General features: G+C 40.2%; 1 protein-coding gene across 1 annotated transcript in view; it reads right to left on the reverse strand.

Moving 5' to 3' along the window:
* Window positions 1-24,280, reverse strand: part of FAT3 (FAT atypical cadherin 3) — a 428,821-nt gene that overhangs the window by 220,195 nt on the left and 184,346 nt on the right. Inside the window, exon 3 of the mRNA XM_062577955.1 lies at window positions 13,691-14,005. Coding sequence (XP_062433939.1) covers window positions 13,691-14,005 — 315 coding nt within the window. The remainder of the gene's footprint in view (window positions 1-13,690; window positions 14,006-24,280) is intronic.

The raw sequence follows: 24,280 nt of genomic DNA on the forward strand, positions 1-24,280 counted from the left end.
TGTACAGTCAGTGCAACAAAATACATATTATTTTCTTCATGATTTCATCCCTTTTCCTTGTGTCTGTTTATAGCCAAAAACGACCTCTCTCTACACTGAAATTTCTCCTTCTCCAAACATTTTTGTTTTCCAATTAGATCTTTTATTATGCTCTTAGTGCTGTATTTCTGCTGGTAACAACGAAGCGAGGCAAAGAGGTTAGGCTAATGCCTTGTCGGGTATTATCAAATCCCAGCTAGTCTGCATAATGACTCCAAGTGGAAAGTAAAAATAGACGTTTTGGAGGTGGAAGAGCAACCTTTTCCTTCACATGAAATGCCTTTCAGGTCCTCCCGCATCAACCCCAGGATAGTAGGAGCAGTGCAGAAACCAAACAGAAAGGACATAAATTAGCAAGAGGGCAGTAAAATCGCTTCATCCAGCTGAGGAAAGAAGGACCGAGCCCTGTCTGGTCACTACTACCCCAGGTTACAGGTTGCTCCATAAAGAGGTCTCTCCACATCCAGCAACCCAAACTCAAGCAGAGGTTTTTGCATGCACCAAAATTCAGGTCACGCATGTCATATCGAGTCAAAACTGCATTTTGCCCTTGTAGACTACTTCACAGTAAATTTTGGTCATGTGTTTGCCTGAGTTTTTTTTTTTTTTCCTTTCATCAATAGCATTCCCTTAATTAGTTTGGATTACATTAAGTATTACAAGAAAAAAGAATGAGAGAAATGAAATAAGAGAAATCCCGTAAGAAATTACAGACTCAGCTGATCTATAGCATCAGACATCTCTAAGCTGTTAATTCTAGCTCATTTTTTTATCCTTGTACCTTTTTTGATAAACTTGTGTTTGTTCTCATTATCAATCTAATTCATATCTACTCAATAAATTAATTTTAGCTACAATTACTTCTTGTGTCATTTCTAATGTACCCCTAGGTTCCATCACAAGAATTGCCACAGATACATAGGAAAAAAATGAAAAAGAAAAAAATTCTCTGTCCCTAGTTTTCTCTCTCAAAGGATCACTGAATAGTATCAGTGACAGGCATAAAAAAATGTCCTCAGTGATTAAAAAAGAAGCCCTTGTCCCCACATTAACAAAAATAACCTGAACACCTTTGAGCAATGACAGCATCCTCACATAATGATATTGTTTTAAGCATAAGATGGCTGAATCTTCAGGTGGCATAAACCATACCATTCAACTGAAGTTGTACTCCTATAAGCACCTGTGCCTCTCTAAGCAATCTTTAGAAAAAAAAAACATTGCACATTTTATTACATAGTGTCTGCAATTCAAATGAAGGTCAGAAAATACAAGCATATGGTGAAAGGAAGCAAATTAATTATAGCTAAAATATTTGCTTGCAGAGCAGACTACTCCTTAAGTGTTTATCTTTTGGGTATTGTGGCTACATAAAAAAATTGTGATTGCGCACTGCTGTTAATATGCTATTGTTAAGTTAAAGTTCAGGAAATATATAATTTCCAAACGAAATCCCTTCTAGATCTGAAAAGCTACTTGTTAATTACCATACATATAAATTATTGCAGCATAATTCCCTGCATGTAAAACATCTAACAAAAACATGTGATTTCTCTTAAAAGGCAACAAAATCGTAACATACGATGACATCAGCTCGTATTCACACAATGCAATGATCAAAAATGTTCTTGCATGGAAAGTACCAGTGAATGTGCTATCAAGAAAGAAAGAACAGTGCAGTTATGGGGTATCCTGGGACCTCAGAGATCTAAGTTAGCCTCCCTGTTCCATGACAACATTGGACAAGCTACGCAGGGCTGTGCATGAATTGGATTGACTGAGAGGGGTTTACTTTTTTCCACTTAAGAGGCAGGAGTCAGCTTTGCCCTCACATGCCTTGGAGGCTTCATTACATCCTTTCAGGTTTCATTGCCACTATGAAACTGGAATCCTTATGGTCTTGCCTTTGGGTTAACAGAAAGGAGGGCAAGGAAGAACTGAAAGTCGGGGTTGGGAAATGATGGAGTCGTAGGGAATAGCGTAGGAAATAGGAAAGGAAATAGAGGCTCCTGAGGCTCCTGTGTTCAAGACCTGTCGTACCCAGATAACCTCTGCGCACACAACAGGGAATGACAGAGTCAGGTGGGAGGATGCATACGGTCAGCCACATAGTCAAGGTTCCACAGGGACAGGCTGGGCTGGACCATCACCAGCGAGGCCTTATTCATATATGGTCAGGAGCTATGGTTGGAAGGCAAATTAAGTTAAAATCTTTACTGTTGGCATAGGTTTAGTTCTTAGCCTCTCTTTTTTTCTCAGTTCCCTGCTTTTGGAAAAGGAAAAATGGTAGTTCTCCATCTTATTGTACAGTGTAAAAAGCTTAACTATCAAGGGAATACAGAACCATGTATGTACAATAGATGCGTAAGTATAGGCATTGCAAAAGTTGTAAGATGATCAGTTTTAAAACGTGGTTACAGGACTAGGCTCTTCTTTATGGAGATTCTTTTTTTTTTTTTTTTTTTTTTTTAATTTAACTTCAAAACTCTTAGAGCTCTGCAAAACAAAATGTATTACAGGAAAGATGTGATTAGGGGGGTCTTCCAATATTTAACCCCTAGATACTGCTCTATTTTTACACATATATGTCTCTTGTTAAATTAAGCTCTGTGCATCTAGACATATGGCAAACCGATCTGTACAATTATACAGATAAGGTCACATACTTAACTGGCAAGAACTGGCAACAACCGTACTAACTTCAGAGAAGTTGTGTAAGTGTTCTCAAGGAGAGGAAAACACTCTTATTAACATAAAAGGAAGGGGGGAAGAAAAGGGAGAATAATTTCACTGAAACAAATTATCTTTGCTTATATCAGTGTAATCCTGACAGAGACCGGAGAGACAAAGAGAAGACAAAAATAACATAAATCCACTGTTAACCTTAATTTTTGAACAAACCAGCTCAGCTGTATTCCAAGCTGATGAGGTTTCAGAGATTTATTAGGCGCTGATGCAACCTGCTCCGTGATGGAAGACAAAGAAGAATCAATAGTCTGTGATTACTGACATCATGATGGCTTATGCAAACACACCTGTCTTTACAGTTGCCTTCTCTTTTATTCCTATTTCCCAGCTATTTTTTTCAAAATATTCATGTGCAGGATAGGTCAAACATTTTCTCAGACAGAAAATGTCTCCGTGATCTTCGTTTGTATGCTGCTAAGTACTGCAGGATCAAATATTACATTGATACTAGATTATAGCTACAGTCCTTGCCTCAAAGCAAAGAACTTCCACTCCACAAAGAGATATTAGAAAGAGCCCATGCAATAATTATCACCATTCAAACTACTAAAAGTGCCTGTCCTAAGATGACAACAGAAGTGTACTCACAGCAACTAAGCAAAAGGGAAGAAAGTGCTGATTCTAATATTGTCCAAAATCCCAGACACGTGTAGCACTGTTGATTGTTAAGCAAAAGCTAAATGCAAATCACTTGACTGACTACTAAGCAGTAGCAAATAAAAAGAAAACAAAAATTAAAAAAGAAAATCAACCCTTCACGTCAGCTGGCCTAACATTACAGCTTTATATTCCTCCTGGCAGCTTCTTCTCGACATCTGCAGGAACATCACTGCTCATGGGTTCCATATCTAAGTACCCATAACTCAAAAATCTAATTTCCCCTGACAAAACTCAGTCTCGGACCACAAGCAATTGTAACACAGGGGCATTCACTGCTATTATCATAACAATGTTCAGTTGGAGATGATGCCTATACATAGCATATGTATAACAGGGCTGTGACTCAGTACATAGTTTCACTCAATGACCTTAATTATGCTTCTGCCACTGATAATAATTCTATGAATAGAGTTTGACTAGCTGGAAGTTAATATAACAATAACAACCCTAACTGCAGAACCTGGAAATCAGTTGGAAGTGAAGGAATAGCACAGCATACGAAAATGGTAGCTGGTTTCTTGACCCATTCTAACTAGTCATGGTGCCTGGAAAATTAAAAATAAAAAAAACTGGACTGACAGACAAGGTAGAAGAATTGGTTATACAACTAAGCTGAGAGCCAAACATAGTTATGAAAGCAAAGAGATTCTACTTTGCTGTCTCTATTGAAGCAAATGGGGAGTTCAGGTTAAAAACTGATAGTAGACTGAATAGGCCAGGATACAATGATCCAGCCAAGCCAATGCAAATACTCATGAAGTCCCTTTCTATAAGACATGAATAATGAGGTCATCATGGAGATTCACATGAAGATAAAAACTTCTATAAGGCATGTTTAAATCTGCTGATTACAGAAATAAGGCATTTATGAGCAATATTGGTTGGTACAATTTTAAAGGAAGCTCTTAATATCAGATACATCGAGCAAGCTGAACCATATTCAGCGCTTCACAAATCAAAAACTACTGCTAGAAGAAATCAGGTCTTTTCAGGAGAGATGATAAAGATGGATTTATTTTATTAATAGTAGCATTACTGTGGCCTCAACTAAGGTGGTGCGACTCACACCTTGATTCCCTCCACAGATAACACATACAGAGTAAGGAGGGAATCACAGCCAGGGAGCAAGGAAGAAACAGGCTATCTGAGATCAAGTTTCTTCCTTTATCTGCAGTATCAGTGGTCTGGCCACTAGACTATAGTTGCTTAATCCAAAAATACTTTATATTCCTCTTCATCCTACCATTTTAGAAGTGATGCTCAGCACTCTTTTTATCTATATATAAATACATGACTGTGAATGGATGTGCATTCATGCAGACATGTCTGAAAAAATCAATATCTTCCACTTTCAGAGTCCATTTTATCTGCAAACTGTCTGCTGTGGATTAATTCCCGGAACAATCACATGAAGTAAGTAAATATTTCCATTCATATATAAAAAAAAAAGAAAAGAAAAAAAAGAAAGAAAAACATTGAGGCTAGGTGACTCACTCAAAGTCAAAATAAGAGTTCATGTCACTGCTAGTTGCAGCTCAGGAGTTAATTGAAAATGTACTCTGGGGAATAAACGTGCACTGGCAAGCAGATGGACTTGATGATTTACATCCTTTCCCCTCTCTCTTTTTTTGATTATTATTGCTATTATTGTTGCTGTTATTACAAGTTCCTTGAGGCAGTAACTTTGTCTAACAGGTTGTACAATGCCTAGTAGACTTCCAGGTCCCATTGTGATTAGGCAAGTAACAGCAACATCTATGGTCTTTTGATTTGCTAGGGACTAATTCATGGCTTAAACCACTGGAAAGTTGGTGTCTACTAAAGAATGAGCCATCCTAAAGTATAAATTAAGGTTTTTAATATACTCAGAAAAAGCCTAATTTTTAATAGTGAGCATATTATAAAGAAGTCATAAGACACATGCTTTAAAGTAATATTGAGAGCTGAAAGAAAAGAATGATCTTTTTTACTTTGTTAAAATCGATACTAATATTACTCAGTTATAGGTATACTGGGCTGGACCAAGCACCTGTAAGTGAATGTAGCACTTCCACAAGTAGTGCTGGAGACAGAGGAAGGAAGGGAAACAAATGTCCCCAAATTTACCATTGATTTAAGAGACCTACAGTCAATGATTTCTTTTTCTGTAAAGTCTCATGAAACAGGTCACTTGAGCTGTAGTGACACCTACAATATAAATGGCAGTGAGCACAACAATCACAGATCCATCTCCTACAATTCAGGTAGCTATTTTACAAGTATCTTACAGATAGCCTGTACGCACACAAATCTAACGCTGTACCACGCCAAACACACGGGCAAATGCCAATAGCCAGCATGCCACCATGTTTCAGAAGGCAGCTCAGGAGGGAGCCTGATCTGCAACACCCTGCAAAATTCGAGATATTTCCCATTTTGTTGACTGTAGTGTCTAAAAGATGCCCTGGAGGGAGATGGCAAGTTAGAATACAGAATCCAGAAATAAGGCTAAAGGTTTTCCTGTATGAAGTATCTAAGATTTTATTTCAAAGTAAGTTTAGAAAGAATTTAATAGTATGAGCTATGTCAACTGTAATCTCAGACAGATCCCCAGCAATGCAGCAGAACATCCATAACAGGGTGGGAACACGGAGTAGGGAGAACTGGTCTACCAGAGTAATGCCTATTCTTAACAGAATAAAATAAAAAGATAGAATGAAATGGCTCTTAAAAGAGAGTGACAAAAGGACCAAGGTAGTATTAAATTTAGTTTGATATCATTGATACAAAATGCATTAAAAACATCATCATAGAAGTAATTTTGTTTAATCTTTGCTAATAGTCTAGCATTACCTATAATTATTATGTGGTCGGAGGTTTTAAATGCCCCATACTTTATGGCACTAATAGATGCTAGCTTTTCCCCCAACTCAATGTAGCTTAGGTTTAACCTGAAAAATGTCTCACTTCCATTCACTGTCTGCATGGCATTTTGCATCACCCAAAAAGCACTGGGTACCTTCATAATTGGATTGTTAAAATCACTGAAACATGCCTCCCAGAACAAGATGTGTCCCCCTGAAATGATATCCACCACCTGGAAACCCCAGAAGAACTGAAAAATCCCATTATGTTTAACAATCTTTCTTCCTCTGCTGGCAAAAACATCCAAATTTGGGCTTTGGAGAAACAAGAATTTACCACAGAGTCCCAAGAAGTGCTCTCCTGAATACATAAGCGACAATCATTCTCTCATCATCATTATTTCTAGGCTGAAAAGAGCCACTGAATAGCCAAAAGCTATACTACTTGTAACCTTTAGGACACAGTGCAACAGCAAAGCACTGGATTTAGCTCAAACTGTGGAGACAACAAATATGTGCAGAAATTTCTTGACAAAAATAAGACAAAAGTATCAATAAAAATAGGGATGCATGGCAGGAAAGGGAAGTATTGCTTTAAAACAGTTTGGCAAATCTGGTATTCAGCCCTAGTAGGATCCTACACCTTCTGTTTCAGGAAGTGTAAAAGAAAGAAAAATTAAGCCTGCTTAGAGGTTCCTTTCTTAGCATTCATATCTATTAATTCCTGACCCTTACTAACCCCACATAACCTTATATACACACTAATATTATTTCAGCAAGAAAATATCCAATCACTTTCTAAATCTTGGTGCACCATGAGACAGTTCAGAGACACCTTTAACAAGAATCACTGCTCTGAAAAGATATTCTGACCTAGATGCACACTTTCTAGAGCCTCTAGTGCATCTTGCTTCAAAACACAAGCAAATACTAGTTTGGGAGTACTCAGAGTCTGCCTTTGTTAAATCAGTATTTGGTGGTGGCAAGAAACCAAGCAAGGGGTAACCAAATACGTACCAGCATAAACGTAGAGTAACTTCATTACATCAACAGAATTGCAGTGAATGGGAGCTAAATTCATTCTGTTGGCATGTTAGTTAAAATATCTCTTAATATAATCTAAGTAAGACTAAAGAGAAGCTTATTTGGCTTGTCCAAGATAATGTGCAACACTAAAAATAATGCAACGGTTTGAATTAAAATTCATTGTTTTCTTCAGAGGACAGAAAATTAATAAACCCATGTAGCAAATTACCTACTATTAACACCCATACATATGAAATAAAAGTAAGAATTTATGATCCTAATCAGTCATTCTTTTACAACTCCATCATCTGTTTTATTTACCTTTTTCCACAAACCCCTCACCCCAAAATAACCGCTACTAGGCTCACTGGTGCTGGCTCAAGGTTGCTGTAGCATTCCCAAGTGCACTCCAGCACAGCGCTCTGGCAGAGGGCAAGGAGCCGGCCAGCCGGTCCACCCGTCAGCACCAAGATTTGCTCTGCCTTTCTCTTGTCCAGCCACGACTGCAGTATCAAACTCACCTCATCACCTAATGCTATTTATTTAACTGCAACAGTAAAACCCAGTTATCTTGCACAGTGTCAAAGTGGGATTGAGCCCCTCCCTCTACTTTCTTCATAGAGCCAAGGTAAAAGAGAAAAACCACCAGGGACAGAGTATAACTGGAAATGCAGAGAGTATTCTGGTATTCTTTTAGGCATCTAAAGGACTTATCAGTCTAAGCTCCATTATTTTAAAACATTATTTAGCCATTAGAGAGCCTCAGTGGCCAAAGCTCAGATTAAGTAGGGTATTTATCCACTAACGCAAGGCATGTGTTCAGAAATGCTTAAAATCCTAAACGCTCCCATCAATGGCCTCCTTTTAAAAATGTGATGTGAGCAGTACTCCAACATCAGCCCGGGTGTAGGTTAAGCCACCAAAATGCAGAAAGTGCCAGACAGGCAGTTTGACCTTTAAAAGCGCCCGGCAGTGGGAACACTTCCATTTCCATTGTACGTACGAGGTGTCTGGAAAACAGAGCCACAAGGAGAGAAGGCACATCTTTCCCTGCTGCAGTGTAACTACGGGAGAGTCACTGCAGCTATCTGAAAAACGTGTTAATCACTCCCTCCCACACACAAAAGGACAATAGTGCATTTCAATATCCCTTGCCCAGTGAAACTAAATATATCCTGGTTTGCTCTCCTGGACCTGTTAAATCGAGGGAGTTTTCTACATTACACTGAAAAACAAGGCTTCCTTGTTCTTCAGCATGGATGATTTATAGTTTCACAGGTACTCATGTGCTATATTATTCACTTAGTGCTTGTACCTATGAATATCAGCTCATGACCTAAAAGCATACACTGAGGCACAGGCTGACACTCGGTTGTACATTAGAGAAAAATCCTAGGTAAGAAAACAAAGAACTTTATGGGAGGTAGCAGGGGTTTTCCTGGCCCTGCTCTCCCTGTTGCCTTTACGGAGCAGGATAGCTGCACGTGTGAGGGCGGCATGCGTTCTCACCTTTCTCCTCCCTAGCAGAAAGGAGGGTCAGCGGGGCCTGCTCTGCCGCCTCTATAAGCCTGAAATGCGAACCTGCAAAGAGCAGCCTGAGTCGCTGAGCTCCATTTGCATTCGCACTCCCATGGTAAGGTAAGGTCGGGGCAGTGGCAGGCATAGCAGCTCCTGTGGTGCGTATTTCAAGCCTTTACAGCCGAATACACTCCCGTGTCACGTCAGGTAGTAGTAGATTTTGACTAACTTCACCCTGATCTGTCTCCAATGGTGAGAGGGTGGGCTACAGAGGATGACTTTGGTGGCGAAGGTTCTTGCCTAAAGGGTCTTTTAGCAGCCCTTCACTTCTGCAGTAGCATCGATTGCTCTCTCCACTGACTACTGAGTAAATGGATGACGGCAGTCCCAAACAATCTGAAGATAGTTTTCAAAAAGACCCAAATGCATGCTATTGATTTGCAGTGCAATAGTGCTTAAAATACCTACCCAGAACTGTGCCAGTCCATATAAATGTAGAATAAGCTTTGTACTAAACACTTTACTGCCTTCAGACAGGGCTTACAGCCATTGGGAAAAGGGAGTATTATTATTCTCACTATCCAGGAAACAAATTAAGACACGAAAAGATTATATCCTTTCGCTGCAATGGCAGTTCTGTATCAGACCCAGGAAAGAAGCCTGTCTTTCCTACATCCTGGCTCAGTGTCCTAACCAGGCCGCAGCACCCTGTACTGGTATGTGTGCCTCTAAAAATTTGCATGACCTGAATGAGCTATAAAGTGGCTAAAAGCAAACTCAACAGGAATTGAGGTCATTACTGAATTCAAATCATCACAGAAAAGGAGCTCAAGAATGCACAAAGGTGGAGATAGGACCCCCTGCACGACCAGGGTGCAGGAACATCAGTGGATTCTTCTTAGTGCCAGCAAGGACCATCTCAAAACAAGTAGGGATTATCCACCTTGTTCGGTCTGTCCAGTTCAGTCTGACCAGGTCATTGCTACTGCAGATAACCATGTCATCAGCAGTAAATGTAGAAATATCTAAGTAATACTCAGATACCAGATACATGCCTTAAACTATGACATGCTTTGCTCTCTCTTTGTACTTTATCATAGAATCATACAATCAGTAAGGTTGGAAGGGACCTCTGGAGATCATCTAGTCCAACCACCCTGCTCAAGCTGGGTCACCTAGAGAATGTTAGACAGGGTTGCATCCAGGTGGGCCTTGAATCTCTCCAGAGAAGGAGACTCCACAACCTCTCTGGGAAACCTGGTTCAGTGCTCCGTCACTCTCACAGGGAAGAAATTCCCCCTCACGGTCAGGCGGAACTTCCTGTGCTTCCATTTCTGTCAATTGCCTCTTGTCCTGTCACACGGGACAACTGAAAAGAATTTATCCCCGTGCCCTTGACACCCTCCTTTCAGGTACTTCTACACATTGATAAGATCCCCCCTCTGGCTTCTCTTCCCCAGGCTGAAGAGGCCCAGCTCTCACAGCCGTTCCTCATACGGCAGACACCGCAGCCCTCTGATCATCTTTGTAGCCCTATGCTGGACTCTCTCCAGTAGCTTCATGTCTCTCTTGTCCTGGGAGCCCAGAACTGGACACAAAAACCAAACCAAACTTCCTCAATGTAAAGCGCCAAGTCCTAAAACCCAGGAACAGGACAAAAGAGGTCAAGGCTAGCAATGCTTTGTTCTCCAGCAGTGTTGGGAGATGTTGCTGAAGTATATCCAGATGATCTACGAAAGTGCTCTTTGATCCATTATCCATAGGTTGGGAGGGACTTCTGGAGACCATCTAGTCCAACCCTCAGTATAGCCCCTACGGGGACTGAACCTGCGGCCTTGGCATTAGCAGCACCATGCACTAACCAACTGAGCTAAACCTGCCCCTCTAATGCTCCTTTGCTGCAGAGAAAGGCAAACTCCTCTTCCCTGCCTAGCTTCCTGAGACCAATAATGATCTGAACTTGGGGGATATTCATTTCTGAGCACAAATTTAGGAAGAGATTTAACCATAAGCACATTAGCAAAGCCCAATCAGTCACACATCTGAGAAATTTCTTATTACCGCAAGAGCACCCAGCCAATTTCCCGTCTCTATTTAAGGTCAATTTCTGATGCTTCTCATGAAAGGATGCAAAAAATGTGGGATGGTGCTTTCACATTGCCTCTCAACACCTGATTAGTCACAAGGGAAAGATGTCAGTTTGTTGGCATTAAGTTTTCAAGCTGACACAGAAAATAAAAAATCCCCTTCTCATGAACAACTTTTCTAACTCCAAGGCAGGAGCACACTCACTCAAACCACCTACACTGCAATCACTACATATTTGGGTTCACGTTAAACCTTTTAATCTTGATTATACAGCACACTTCAACATTCAAGTCTGCCATGCAAAGTGCTCCATGAATTACAGTTTTGCTAAATATCAGCAAGAGCATGGGGCTGGCATGCTACAAATCTGTTCTGCATGTGCAGAACCAGCCTGTATAAAACAATCTTAGTGTAAACCATTATCTTACAGAAACTAATGGGATACACAGAAATGATTAAAATTAGCCTGGCCATATACCACAGTGTCCCTTTCTAGTGAAAATGTGCTATGCTTTTGTTCCTGGGATGCCAGAAAAAAGCCTCCTGATGCTGACACTGAGCATGGTACAGGCAGAACTCACTATACTTCAACACTTTACAAGGGAGGATGAAATCCGTGCATTCAAAATGATAACCTTCCATTTTGGGACAAGGCACCTCATGGCACACACAATCATTTTCAAGGGGAAAAAAAAAAAAAAAAAAGACATCCTTAAGACATCCTTCCCAGCTTTCAATGTTTCGCATTTCTCAGCTAAGGGAGTTGGATAGATGGGGATGATTTATCCCACATATACATGACAAATCACAGTCGGTCAGCAGCCAGTAGGTTCATCTAATGCAGTGGGGGCCCTTCAGGAGTTGCCAAAATAGTGATGTTAATCATTCTGAAGCCTTTACGTTAAGTTCTCAGGCAGCAGTTTTCTCAGGGTAAAATGAAGATGAACAATCTTTAGAGTTAACTGCAATTGAAGAGAAAGAAGATCTCCTTGTTAGAGAAAACTACTCTCATCCTCCACTCCAGCGTGATGAAGCGCCACCTCAAGCTTCTACTACCAGCCATAGCACACGGGTGCTAGGTGCTCCCACCACAGACTAAGGCTGCATCGGCACACACTAAATGGACTGTGGGGTACTGCAGCGTGCCAGTCTTGAGTACTTGTCACTGCCTTAAACTGTTTGCCATCTAGATGAGAGCAGTTCTGCTGAACAGGTTGCTCTGTGAGAGGAGCTGATACCGGGGGGCACATGCATTATACATTGCAGAGTCCTAACTCTGCTATTTAGCCCAGATGGGATTTATGGGGCAGGGGGAGGGAGGAAAGATATGCAGATGGAAGAGCCATCTTCGGCCATTTCAAGTGTTAAAAATAAGTGAGATTTGTGCCTTAAGGCTCAGCAGATTGAACAAAGTGATTATACATGCTCAACAACTCCTTTACCTGGGCTTATGCCTGAAAAGATTCCAGCCCCTTCTTATGTCACATATTGTGATGAGATTGCCCAGCCAAATGTTAAAAAGCTATTTAGTAAATATCACTTCTCTATCTCATATTAAAAATGTTCATTCTTGGGTTTACTCCTTCTGTTTTTCTAGCTGTTTTGAAAATTTCAGAAGATATATATATTAAAAAAACCCACAAAAATAAAACCCCAGAACAAAAAAGGAGCATCCTCTACCAAGAAACAACCCAGGTTTGTAGATACTGTCAGTAAACTTCTTTCTAAAAGTGCTGGAGAAAAGCCCAAAATCTCCCATTATAACAAACATGACAAGAGCATGAATCCCCTGAAGTATTTTGACAAATATCAGCCTATTCCTGTGAAACAGTTCACTGACTCTTTAGCTACAGAACATGCTTTGGGTTCCCCATCAAGGTGAGAAGGTTTACCAGGCAGATAACGAACAAGGGACAGCTAGGCAAATGCTAGAGAGAAGATCATCTGCAAAAGAAAGCAGGTATGCAAGCAGCACAGCATCCATGACCTCGAGTTTAAGCTCTGAACCGTCTCCTGGTGTGCGTTCTTCATCTATCCCCCAGAACAGTGGCACCCGCAACACCTAATTCAGCAAAGCCATTAAGCGCATAGAGATCCCCTAGAGCCAGTCTGCACGGGTTTGCAGGCTCCACTGGACCTGGTCCCATGATAACTAATAAGAGGACTTCAGCATAACTTAACTACCAGGCATACAGAAGCATATCTGTAGCATTATACACACAGGCTAGATCCCCAGCTGTTATAAATCAATGTAAATTCATAGATTTTTTTTTTTTAATGGCTGGAGGGACTATTAGATCATCTAAACTGTCTTTTTATATAAAAGTGGCTGTAGAACGGCATCCAGTTACTGTTACACAGAGCTAAATGATGTGTGTGTGACAGCTTTAGTGCCCTCACTTCAGTGGTGCTACACCAAATTACAAAGGATCACAAACTACAACTGCTTGAATCCACTTCCTAGCAGTGCTGTGCATGTTCAGTATAGTAAAGTCTCATCCCTGTGGGCACAGCAGAGAGGCAACAGCAGGAGCCATTCAGTGATCTACAGAGAAATGATCCACAGCAGCACAAGGGAAGTAACATCATGTCATCTACCAATGCACTCTTTTATGAGTGCATTTCTGAGGAGGATGCTTCAAACATATAACTAATAAGAAAACTAACATTTGGAAAGCAACACAATTTCATAGGATCCCGAAAGGCATAAGGTGATAAACATTTAAATTGCATTTGCCTACCGCTGTAAGACAGTAGGATTTCCTTACCTGTTTTGGAATTGATTACAAAGAAGTTCTGAGGATTTCCGCTTGTAATCCGGTAAGTCAGCTTTTCATTAGTGCTGGAGTCAGGATCCTGGGCTTGGATCTGAATGACAGATACATCCTTCGGGGAGTTTTCCATGACAGCTGGGTAATAGATAGGTTCAGAGGTCAGAGGAGCATTGTCATTCACATCCTCAACTTCAATATAGACTTCGATGGTAGTGTAGAGTGGGACGACACCATGATCCGTTGCATACACTGTCAACCAATAGGATTTGGTTGTCTCCCGGTCAAGAATATCTGCTGTGTAGATAACTCCTGCAGAAAAACAGCAAGCAGAGTATGTCAAGAAGAGGAACATTGAAAAATCACATCTCTTTTGAGTAGGGCGTACTGTAGAAATACATTCAGATTTATTAATTACTCCAATTTTATTAAAAAAAAAAGCAACTTGAACTCAGTCATTGTTTCTTAAACTCTGCTCAATATCTCAATCCTTTGTCCCAAGAAATTCTGGAGGAAAAGAAGATGGATCTCGTAAGTGTCCTAACAGTCACAATCAATTCTCTGCTGGGACTGCAGCTGACAGAGAAGAAAGGCCAGTGGTTTCTGCTAGTGAGGATAACTTGTAAGTCTTGGTAGAAAGAGATATCACTATTGACAATGAATTGTACAAGGAAGGAAAGGTGTTTTCACTTTTAAAACAACTGCCAGAACCCTTGCTATATTAAAAAAAAAAAAAAAAAAAAAAAAAAAAAAAAAAAAAAAAGAACACTCCCAAAATCAGGGGGCAGTTTAAAATAAACTAATTCAAAATTGGAAAATAAAGGTTAAATTTAATAGAGATAACTTACTGCACAGTGGTAATGAACAATCAAAAACTCACACAACAGCATTTCTTAGACAGGCATATACTCTTTTTTATCATCTACTGATGTAAGAAAGCACCTGCTGGTTTTCTACCTTGTCCTGAGAAATAAGAGAGTGAGTATTTGTACAGAGCCAGAGAAGGGCAAAGGCTTCATCACCCATCATCCCGTGGGGTTACCCGCCTGCACATGTTTTCTTCCGTGACAGATTCCAACCTGCCTTCATTTCTGCCTACAGTGATTTAGAAATCCATCCGCCTCCTGAAACGAACATCAAAACCACAAGGACTTTAGCAAAAGCTGATACAGGGCCAGAAACACCTTCTGAAACAGAGACCTGCTCATATTCGCGCTGTCAAAACCTCTGACTTAGATGCTGACGACAAACGCAGAGAGGATCAAATGCACCCATAACAAGAGACAGGTCATGTCAGCATCAAAATACGTAAACGCACTTTCCCACAACTTCTAGGATACACATGCCAAGAATGTTTTATTTTCTTAATCCATCACTAAATCTGGATGACACGTTAATATAGTGGATCTCAAACCTGAAACAAATTAAAAGGGACAGCTTGCAGACAAGCAAGTCCTGTCAAGACAGAGAAATTAGTAAAGAAGTTTCAGGGCAAGATGGTAACATCAGAAACTTGAGTTTAGGCTCAGATGTGCTTGCTGCTACTTGGAGCAACATATCAGTTCCTCATTCAGCAAAAAGGTGCTCTAAGATTGGTGCTAATAAGGGGGCAAGTGTGCTTTCTTGTTCGTTTTTTGGTTAATTTTAGGGTTTTTTTAAACAAATTAAACTCTATAGCAGCACAACGGAAGCCAGAGTTGCATGTGAAAGGTGTTTCACGCAGACTGGCTTCAGGAGCCACTGCGGAAGTGTATGGACTCAGTTCTCACCCTCTGTTGCTGTGGTCAGAGAAGGGGCTGCCAAGAAAGGATCCTGCTCCCCAGTCTTATTAAAAATCTTTCTTAATGAAGTATATAAAGTTCAGATGTAATTTATTTTTGTTGTTCTGCAGCCCCAGTCTTACACTAGAAGACAAGCTATGCCTAAAATCCAACACATAAAATGATACCACCAGTTAGCCTTTGGTTTAGTTTGATTGGAAGTAAACTGGTAGGTTTACTATATGTAAAGAGCATCCAGGACAAATATGCTCATGAGACTTCAGTAAAAGAAATGAATGTGATGGCCCAGTAGAACTCTCCAATCCCTGATGATGTGAACAATCTCAGTGCAAACTGCCCCAGACATTTTACAGCAGAACTGATCCTACTCTGAATGACCAGAGAGAAAGGATGATTCATCCAATGTGTCTTGAAGACCTCTCTTAGGATGCAGCTGTTTCTTTCTATGGACTGCACAGGCAGCATAGGGTGACTTTTAGTCACCTACGTTATGGAGATAAATTCCATTCTCAGAGACTACCACATCCTGCTATAAGACAGGAATGATCTGTGAGTGAGAACAGATGCTGCATAGAGAGTCAGGACCAGGTTCCTACCAACCCCTTCCCTCCCCGCCTCCCCCCATCAAATTCTGCTCTGGGCAGGATATAGTACAGGACCTGCCATGTAATTGCCTGATATACAGGCAACTGTTTTTTAGGATACATCCTTTTTTTTTTAGTTTGGAATTTTTTAAATATGTTTTTAACACTAGTTCGAAAAGACAGATATTTTCCTACAATTTGATCAAACTGAGAGAGAGAAAGGGGAAAGGAGCAGTTCAAATACCAGCCATATACAGACTCAGGTCTTCTTCCAGTAACATCAGGTCCATGTCCTCCTTGATCATATAATATTCACCTACCAAAGGTGAGCATCTCAGCACCGTACGACAAGGGCAGAGGGTATTCTAAATATCCTTGGCAGCAGGCTGTGCTACATAATGACTTTCTGTAGAAACATGGGTGAAATATGTAGTGAACTGTGATAAAAATGTCTAGAAGTCCAGCAGAGAAATTACATCCCAGGGACAAGAAGAGTCCATAATAAACGACACTCCATGGAAATAAATAAATAAATAAATTCATGTGGGCAAGGAAAAGGCAAAAAAATGAATAATAGTGTTCCTGGAGATGTTGATTTATTCAGAAGGCACAAATTACTTTAGATCTTTAAACAAAAATTGAAATGAGTGGGGTTTTTTTCCCTACTGAAAGCAAGGAACATTCTAGCAGATTAACCACTGTTTATGAAGCTGAATTCACCAATATTGAGCTGCTAATAAATATATCTTCTGAGTCATTCCTTTGTTTTATGACTCCTGGCAACAGTTACCTTGCATTTCTGTATTTCAGAAGGAAATGATCATGAAATAAGTGCTAGCAACTGCCAGTGGGTCTGCTACACTGGATTCTTCCTTTTACTTTTGATTTATTAAAAAGCCCTGGCTACAGAATAATTCCTTTCACTCAATATGTCTTGTCATTTCACCTGTCATGACACAGCTGCTTGATAAATACAGAAGTCCTTTGTTCACCTTCAGGTTTTCCAAGTGGAGACCCTGCCCTGATCCTAGGAACAGCTTCCACCACTTTCCTGAATGAGCTGCAAGAAGTTCCTCCTTCCTGACCACAAAAACATGGGTCTAAATTTTGCACCATGGGAAGAGGCAGAGTGCCAGAGCCACTGGCAGAGCCTGATCCTCACCTCATTGATGTCAGCAAAAACATAGACTCATAGAATGGGTAAGTTTGGAAGAGACCTATGGAGATAATCTAGTCCAACCACCCTGCTCAAGCAGGGTCACCTAGAGCATGTTGGACAGGATTGTGTCCAGGTGGGCCTTGAATCTCTCCAGAGAAGGAGATTCCACAACCTCTCTGGGCAAGTGCTCCGTCACTCTCACAGTAAAGAAGTTTTTTCCTTATATTCAAAAGCTCTTCACCATTGCACCAGATTTTAGGTCAAGGTCCAAATTGTCAAGAGCATCCCCAGCGCTGCTCTCTGCATTACATTAGCCTGTGCTTTAAGTGGAAAAAGCTTTAGACTTAAAAAGTATTCACAGGGACATAAAAGCTGCCCCAATTTAAACCAATCTTTCCACACATCTGTGGATGACACCTCTCAGAGAAATGTTAAACTTCATCTTAATGACTCTGAACACTAATGATGACATTTACTATCAACAGAGTTTCTCCATCATTATGGTATGAAAGCAGAAAGGCTGATATAGCTGGTATCAAGAGCTACAAAACATTCTCTGGGGTAATCCAGGTAGGCCCTGGGCTACTTCAGCTTAGCTGAATAAAAGAATAGGAAGAGAGACTATTCCTGTAGAAGACTACTACAAATTCAGTAAGAACTCACTTGCTTCAGAACTTATGAATATTAACAGATATTAAGACCTTAGAAGAAGCATAGACCTTTGTTTTTAGATACAGAAGAGCAGAAAGGGGGAGAGGCCTTTGGTACAACTGTATGGCTTTTCCTGGACAGATTCTGTGGTACACTTTTCCCAGTTGCCTGTTATTTAAAAATAGAAATGAGCAAGGTAATTATGCCTGAGTTGAACAAATCAAGAAACATGAAGAAACACCATAGGAGAACCAGAAAATTTCAAACTGATAAAAACACCCAAAAGTTTGAGATTTTGCAGACCCATTTACAGACGAACCTGAGAAACAGATGTTTCACCGGATCGCTACGCCACGAGGAACTAGGGCATTTCAACACAAGGCAGCTGAATTCCCAACAAGCTGTATCTAAGCAAGCTCTTTATACCAACCCCAGTGAAAACTGCTGGATTTTGCAGTATCCTTAAAGGACTGAAGCAAGTCTACTGAAGCCAGTACTTCCTCAGGCCTGTGGTACCCACAGAAAAAAAGCCAGTCATCAGTCAGAAAAGCAATGCCACCAATATGCTTTCCACTACATTCCTCAAAGCACATTTGCCCTGCGTGATTTGCAAAGCACCATGTGCATTACTAACACTATAAATGAAAAATAACAACAGACTGTGTTAATCTCTGATTAAAATCCTATGCACATTTATATGTAAATTAAGTGCAGCCCTTTGGCTTTCAGCAATGTGCCAGCAATGCAAAGGTTGTGTGCTTGTTTCTCTTAAAGGTTTGTTTTCCCTCTTTCCCCAGGAAAATAAGGGGAAAACATTTTTACACTGCTCCTGCAAGTGGCATACAGTGAGATGATGCATTATGATGGGCTAAGGCAAAACAAAAAAGGCAGTGGAAACCTAGCGGCTGTTAAATTGGACAAAAATTGAGTGAACTGGAATTTTAGTCCTGCCTCTCCCACTGATTTGCTATATATCTTTCAGCATACCTCTTAAAAATAACACTGTCCACTCCAAAATTATCTGAAAGTTGCATATTTACTATAGCCACCAGAAACCCGAGAGGTTCCAGAAACAGAAAGGGATTACACCAAAACATTATTTTTTTCTCATCTCTTTTTGCTCCCTGTTTGTTTACCTTGCACATTTGACAGCACTTTGTGTACAGGTCGCGTGATGAATGGACCTGCCATGGCTCTGCAAGAGACTGTTTACTGGAGCTGTCAGTCCGGGTATTTACATAGGTGCCCATTACCATGGATATCTGCTTCTTACATACGTTCTTCCTAAGAGTCAGCTCATCCTTCATGAATAGTCTCAATAGAGCAAACGCTGAAAGCAGTTCAATTATGTGTAGTTTTTCTGAAGGCAAGATTAAAAGACAGCTTGGTGGTCCGTAAGAAGCTGGGCAGGGAAAAGACAGAATAAGGCAGCTCTTTAATTTAGCTGAGAAAAGCAAATCAAGTCCTCAGAGCTGGGAGCTGACGTCAGAAAAAAAGGAGACTGCAAATATTCAACAGAGAAGATTTCTGTCAGGAGGAACTGCTTGCCAGAGAAGGGCCAGAATTTCCCTTTGGTATCCTGGTACTGGGACAGGACACTCTACTACAACATAACCTATTCTTCATCCAAGTTATTGGCCTAGATGCAAAAATAATTTAACACACTCTTTCAAAATCCTCTATCACACAAAAGTACTGGAGAAAAACCCTCAGTTACTTTTTTATTCAAACATTGCAGCTGTTTTGCTAGGATACACTCTGCTTAATGCCATCAGCTCTTCTCAGTCATTCAACTGAAGAAGGTCTAACTGACAAGATGTTATGTATTCCTCTATTTCCTTTTCAGGAGTATTTCCTCTGTTTCAGGAGCTAATTGCAGAAATCTGCATCTCAGATTGAGAAACTAGGAAAGGTCAGATAAGGTAAACGAGTCCACTTATTCCGAGGTCCTGACCCAAGAGTGGCCCCAGAAGAGGACAGGAGGAGTCTGGTGGGAGGTAGTGGAGGCACATCAAGTCCAGCACCGTGAGCGACAGTGCGAGGTGGAGGTGAGACTGCCACATGTTCTCTGCTATGTGCCCTGGTCCTGGGGAGCTCTGGGGCAAGGAACACTAGAGCTCGGCAGGCTCTTTCCCACCAAAAGTCAGCTCCTCACTAGCGCAAATGCAAGGGCTACTGCTTTAACTACTTATAAAAATATATACGCCATAAAGGTTACTGAAGGGCTAAGAGTGATGCATGTGACTTCTTCCTGACTTCAGCGCCAGGGTCAGTGCAAACTCACTAAGAATATTTGTAAGGTCACTTCAGCTCCTGTGGTGCAAAGTGCTACAAAAACTCATTTCCAGCTCCTCAAATCTCAAAAAGAACAAGCTCAGGGCAAAACAGCTACAAAGTAGAAGCTGGCCTATCCCCAGATTAAAAGGACAGGAACTAAGCAGAGTCGAGAATGAATACTGTCAATGAAGTATTCTGAGCTCTGTTTCATCATCTAAATTCAAAGGAAAAAGGGAAAAATCATTGACTCTGAAATGCTACTAATTATTCATAACCCTCATCAAAGACTGCAAGTCTAGCAGTAGCAAACACACCACCTTGTTTGTCACCAAACGTCAGCCAAAATATCTCAGTTGCATTTCCTTGCTGGTAAAAATAAATAAATAGGTGCAGTCTTACAAGAAAACAGGTGAATAATGATATTTTTCAGAAACTGTCAGTCTACAACACAGGAAAAACACTTAAAAATCTGATCAGGCTTCACTGAGATGAACGTTTACACACACCCATTACATTCCTAAACTCAAATTCACACCAAATCCTATCCCCACATAGAAACAGCATGGCTGTACAAAGATTAATTGCAACAGGGGGTCATCTAAAGATTTGAAAATGTAAATGCAAATGTCAGAATTAATCCATATTCCTAGCATTGAACACGTATATGATTTTTGAAGGACACTTAAGAGAGAGCCCTCATAGGGATGATAAGTTTTAAAAAAATGTAAATCCATTCTTCATTATGCCAATAAATGTAAAAACTACCAAAATGACATGACTTGCAGATAAGAATTTTGCATTCAATTAAGAAAGAAAATTATTGATTTAAAGAAATCTAACATTATGCCTAACCATGTATTTTTTATTTAGGGACTTCACATAAAACAGGCTATGATGTGTATAAAAGCAGAGTTTATGTCTCTTTCAGTAGATATTTATTTGATTACTTCCATGAAGGGTAAATTGTAAATATAACCTACAGAATTAAACAGTTTTGGTGTAATGAACATGTGAACTGTGCCCAAACACCAAGACCAGACTGATTTGGCATACTGGGACCACTGAAGCCAGTAGGAATCAGAATAAACCACATATTATATTCACCTCTTTTTAAGCCTTCTCAAGTCATGACTCACTAGCTCCTGTTCTGAATACGGACGACAGTATCACATCAACCACCAGCTCAACCAGAGCATGAAGGAAGCCTATCGTTCATACCACCCACAGCTCACAGTGGGCAACTTTGAAAATCAGGCTTCTTATTCTGGTGATTAAATGGAATTTCAGTGCATTCATTTAAGCCCCCCCACTGTGCAAACTGTGTCCTCCCATTTTTATTTTATTGCACAAATGTTGTAAGCTTTAATACATATTAAAACACAAACCCAGCTCCTACTGAAGTATGTGGAAATATCCCCATTGACTTAAATGGAGATTAGATCATGACAAGGAATGATTCCAAAAACAATATTAACTTTGTGAGGTTATACATATGTAGAATTTTCTAATATTCTTTTGTCTCGCTCAATGCTTACTCTACAGTTCCACTGTTTATATTATACGACATATATAATAAACCATGCTCAGTTGAACAGTGCAAGACAGGTAATGTTCCTCTCTAGGGCTTAACTTTTAATTTTCTCTGTTTTGCTGATATTTTGGCTATACAAATTTACTGTTACATCAAAATATGTGTTTTTACAGAGGATATTACATCTAAGTTCCCAGTGCAGTCAAAGAGAATTAGAAATCCAATCCTTAGCAATGCTATTTCAACAGAGATTTGAGTTAGTCTGCAAATATACTTTTAGCAATCATATTATTAAATGCAATTTCACGAATATCTAAAACAATGAAGACTGTGACTGTGACATTCAACGTTTTAATAAATGTAATATGTCCGCATGTAATAGATACGTAAGTAGACAGTGTAAGGGTTTACAACTCTCACGCTATATGACACGCCACTGTGCATTACAGCACAGTGTCCACTGCCACTGTGCATCACAGCAGCAATTTTATTTCAGCGTGAAGTCTGGAAGTGCAGACCACCAGCGGGCTGCGGCTCCGTACACCTTTTCAGTATGTAACACAGCCAAACATCTCATTCGCTTATGGAAAAAACTACCACCATACAACAAGCTAGAGCAAGCACAGCCAGTTGGTCTGTAAAACAGATCTGGTACACGACAAAATCACATCCGACCTCTGAGGTTTCAGGCCAGTTCATGCTCGAGCCAAAGGCAGGGCCACTGCAGCTGAGCTGGAAGTACAGTGCAGGTTGGTGGTGCAAATGCAAACCAGGTCTGGCAAGGTTCACTGCATGAGGTGCGGTACTGTTTGGATGCATCATTAGGCTCTTGTACGTTTGACGTTGATACTGGCTGGAGATGGATTCATGTCCAATCACACAGAGACTGGCCAGGGTATGAAATAAAAATGCAGCTTGATTTATGAGAGTAGGTGGGAAAATTTAACTAACTCAAGGTAATAATCAAGTTTAGGTCTGGCCAGTGCCCTCTCAAATTAAAAAATACATACCCCCCCCCAAAAAAAAAAAAATTCTGTGTATTTCCCAGTGTGACTACAGATCCCATGTATTTGCCCTCCTCCTGGCACCCTGTGCTGCCTCCTTCTGTGAGGACTCAAGGGGGTAAATGCCCAACCCAGCACAGGGTTCGGTTTCTGGGGCCTCGGGCAGCAGAGCTCCCACGGTCGCCCAAGGCAGACCCTGAGTTTGAAGAACTGCTGCCAGGGCCTTAGAGTTTCTAACAAAGTTGTATCTTTATGAGACTGGAAAAAAAAAAACAACATGTCTCAGATTAGGTGCTTCACCTTCAAAAATACTTATATTCTAAGGTGAGATTTTTCCTTCATTACCTTCAAAACACTTAAACCCAATGCTGTTGGCTTTCTTTGCATGCTTTCTCGGCAGGTGGAGGGGTGAGGGGAAGCACAGGCAAGGCTTACAACTTCAAATCAAAATGAGCTATCACTTAAATATGGCATCTTCAAGGTCACTTACACATCAATTTCAGAGCAATTTTCCAAACATATCATCAAGACACTGAACCAGTCAAATAAATTCTCTATCTTCTTCCATTTATGAATTAAATTAAATAAGATGTGCCAACATTTTAACCTGACTACGCTTTATTATGGTTTCTGTATCTTCCAACACAGCCCTCTACTTATTTAGAGAAATATTCATTTTCAGTATTTCCTTTAATGCTTTTTGCCTGGGCATAAAAAATCACAAGCATAATAACAGATAAACAAAAATATGCAATGCACAGATCAATGCACAAACTTGATTCAAAAACAAAAATACTATAGAAAATCCTCTCATTTATGAGACACACTCCATCGCTGCTTAACAGTGAAATAAAAACCTGCAGTGCAAACCAAGTAGTGAGGGATTTTTCTCTTCAGTCTCAGAAAGATAGCAAAATATGGCACTTATATATAAGATCAACTTTTTGCTATTGGTTAGATATGTGCAGGCTAAAATTTTCAGGAAACATAGGAAGCCTAACAGACAAAAAGTGCAATCTGGGATGTCATACAAAATTTAAATACCCCAAGTACTTATAAATGCTGCCAGTAAGATCCAGTGCACATTTTTAAAGTAACTTCAGAAGAAATATGATTGATTATATAATTTCATTCTATTGACTATGCATTTTTTCCCCCTTTTTAAAAAAGCGTTCATGGCTCTTGGGGTTCCATCTATACACGAATTACAAATTACAAAATTCTGTTCAATATTATAATGCCTCTGTATGCGTTTATCCTCCTGTATCTGTTTTTCTCTACAGCAAACTACAAGTTCTGTTTCGTTTTCTGAACACCATATGGATTCTGAAAGTCTTCTGTGCTTTCAGCTCATCCGTGTAGCCTTCACAATGAAATGAACGTGCAGATGGTATCAGCAGAAATTCTTACATTGTTAGCACCAACAATGAAATTTGTTAAACCTCGATAATAATCCGTTTGTATGGAGGCACCCTTTCACAAAGGGCCTGGCTAATGCCCGGAGTAACCCACATTTGCAGCACATCCTCTTTAGGAGATTAATAAAGAGATCAAAGTCTCACCCATGTGTCCTCTGACAGGAGGACTGGGAACCTAGTTT

Source organism: Rhea pennata, chromosome 1 (genome assembly GCF_028389875.1).
Source record: "Rhea pennata isolate bPtePen1 chromosome 1, bPtePen1.pri, whole genome shotgun sequence".
NCBI classification, from domain to species: Eukaryota; Metazoa; Chordata; class Aves; order Rheiformes; family Rheidae; genus Rhea; species Rhea pennata.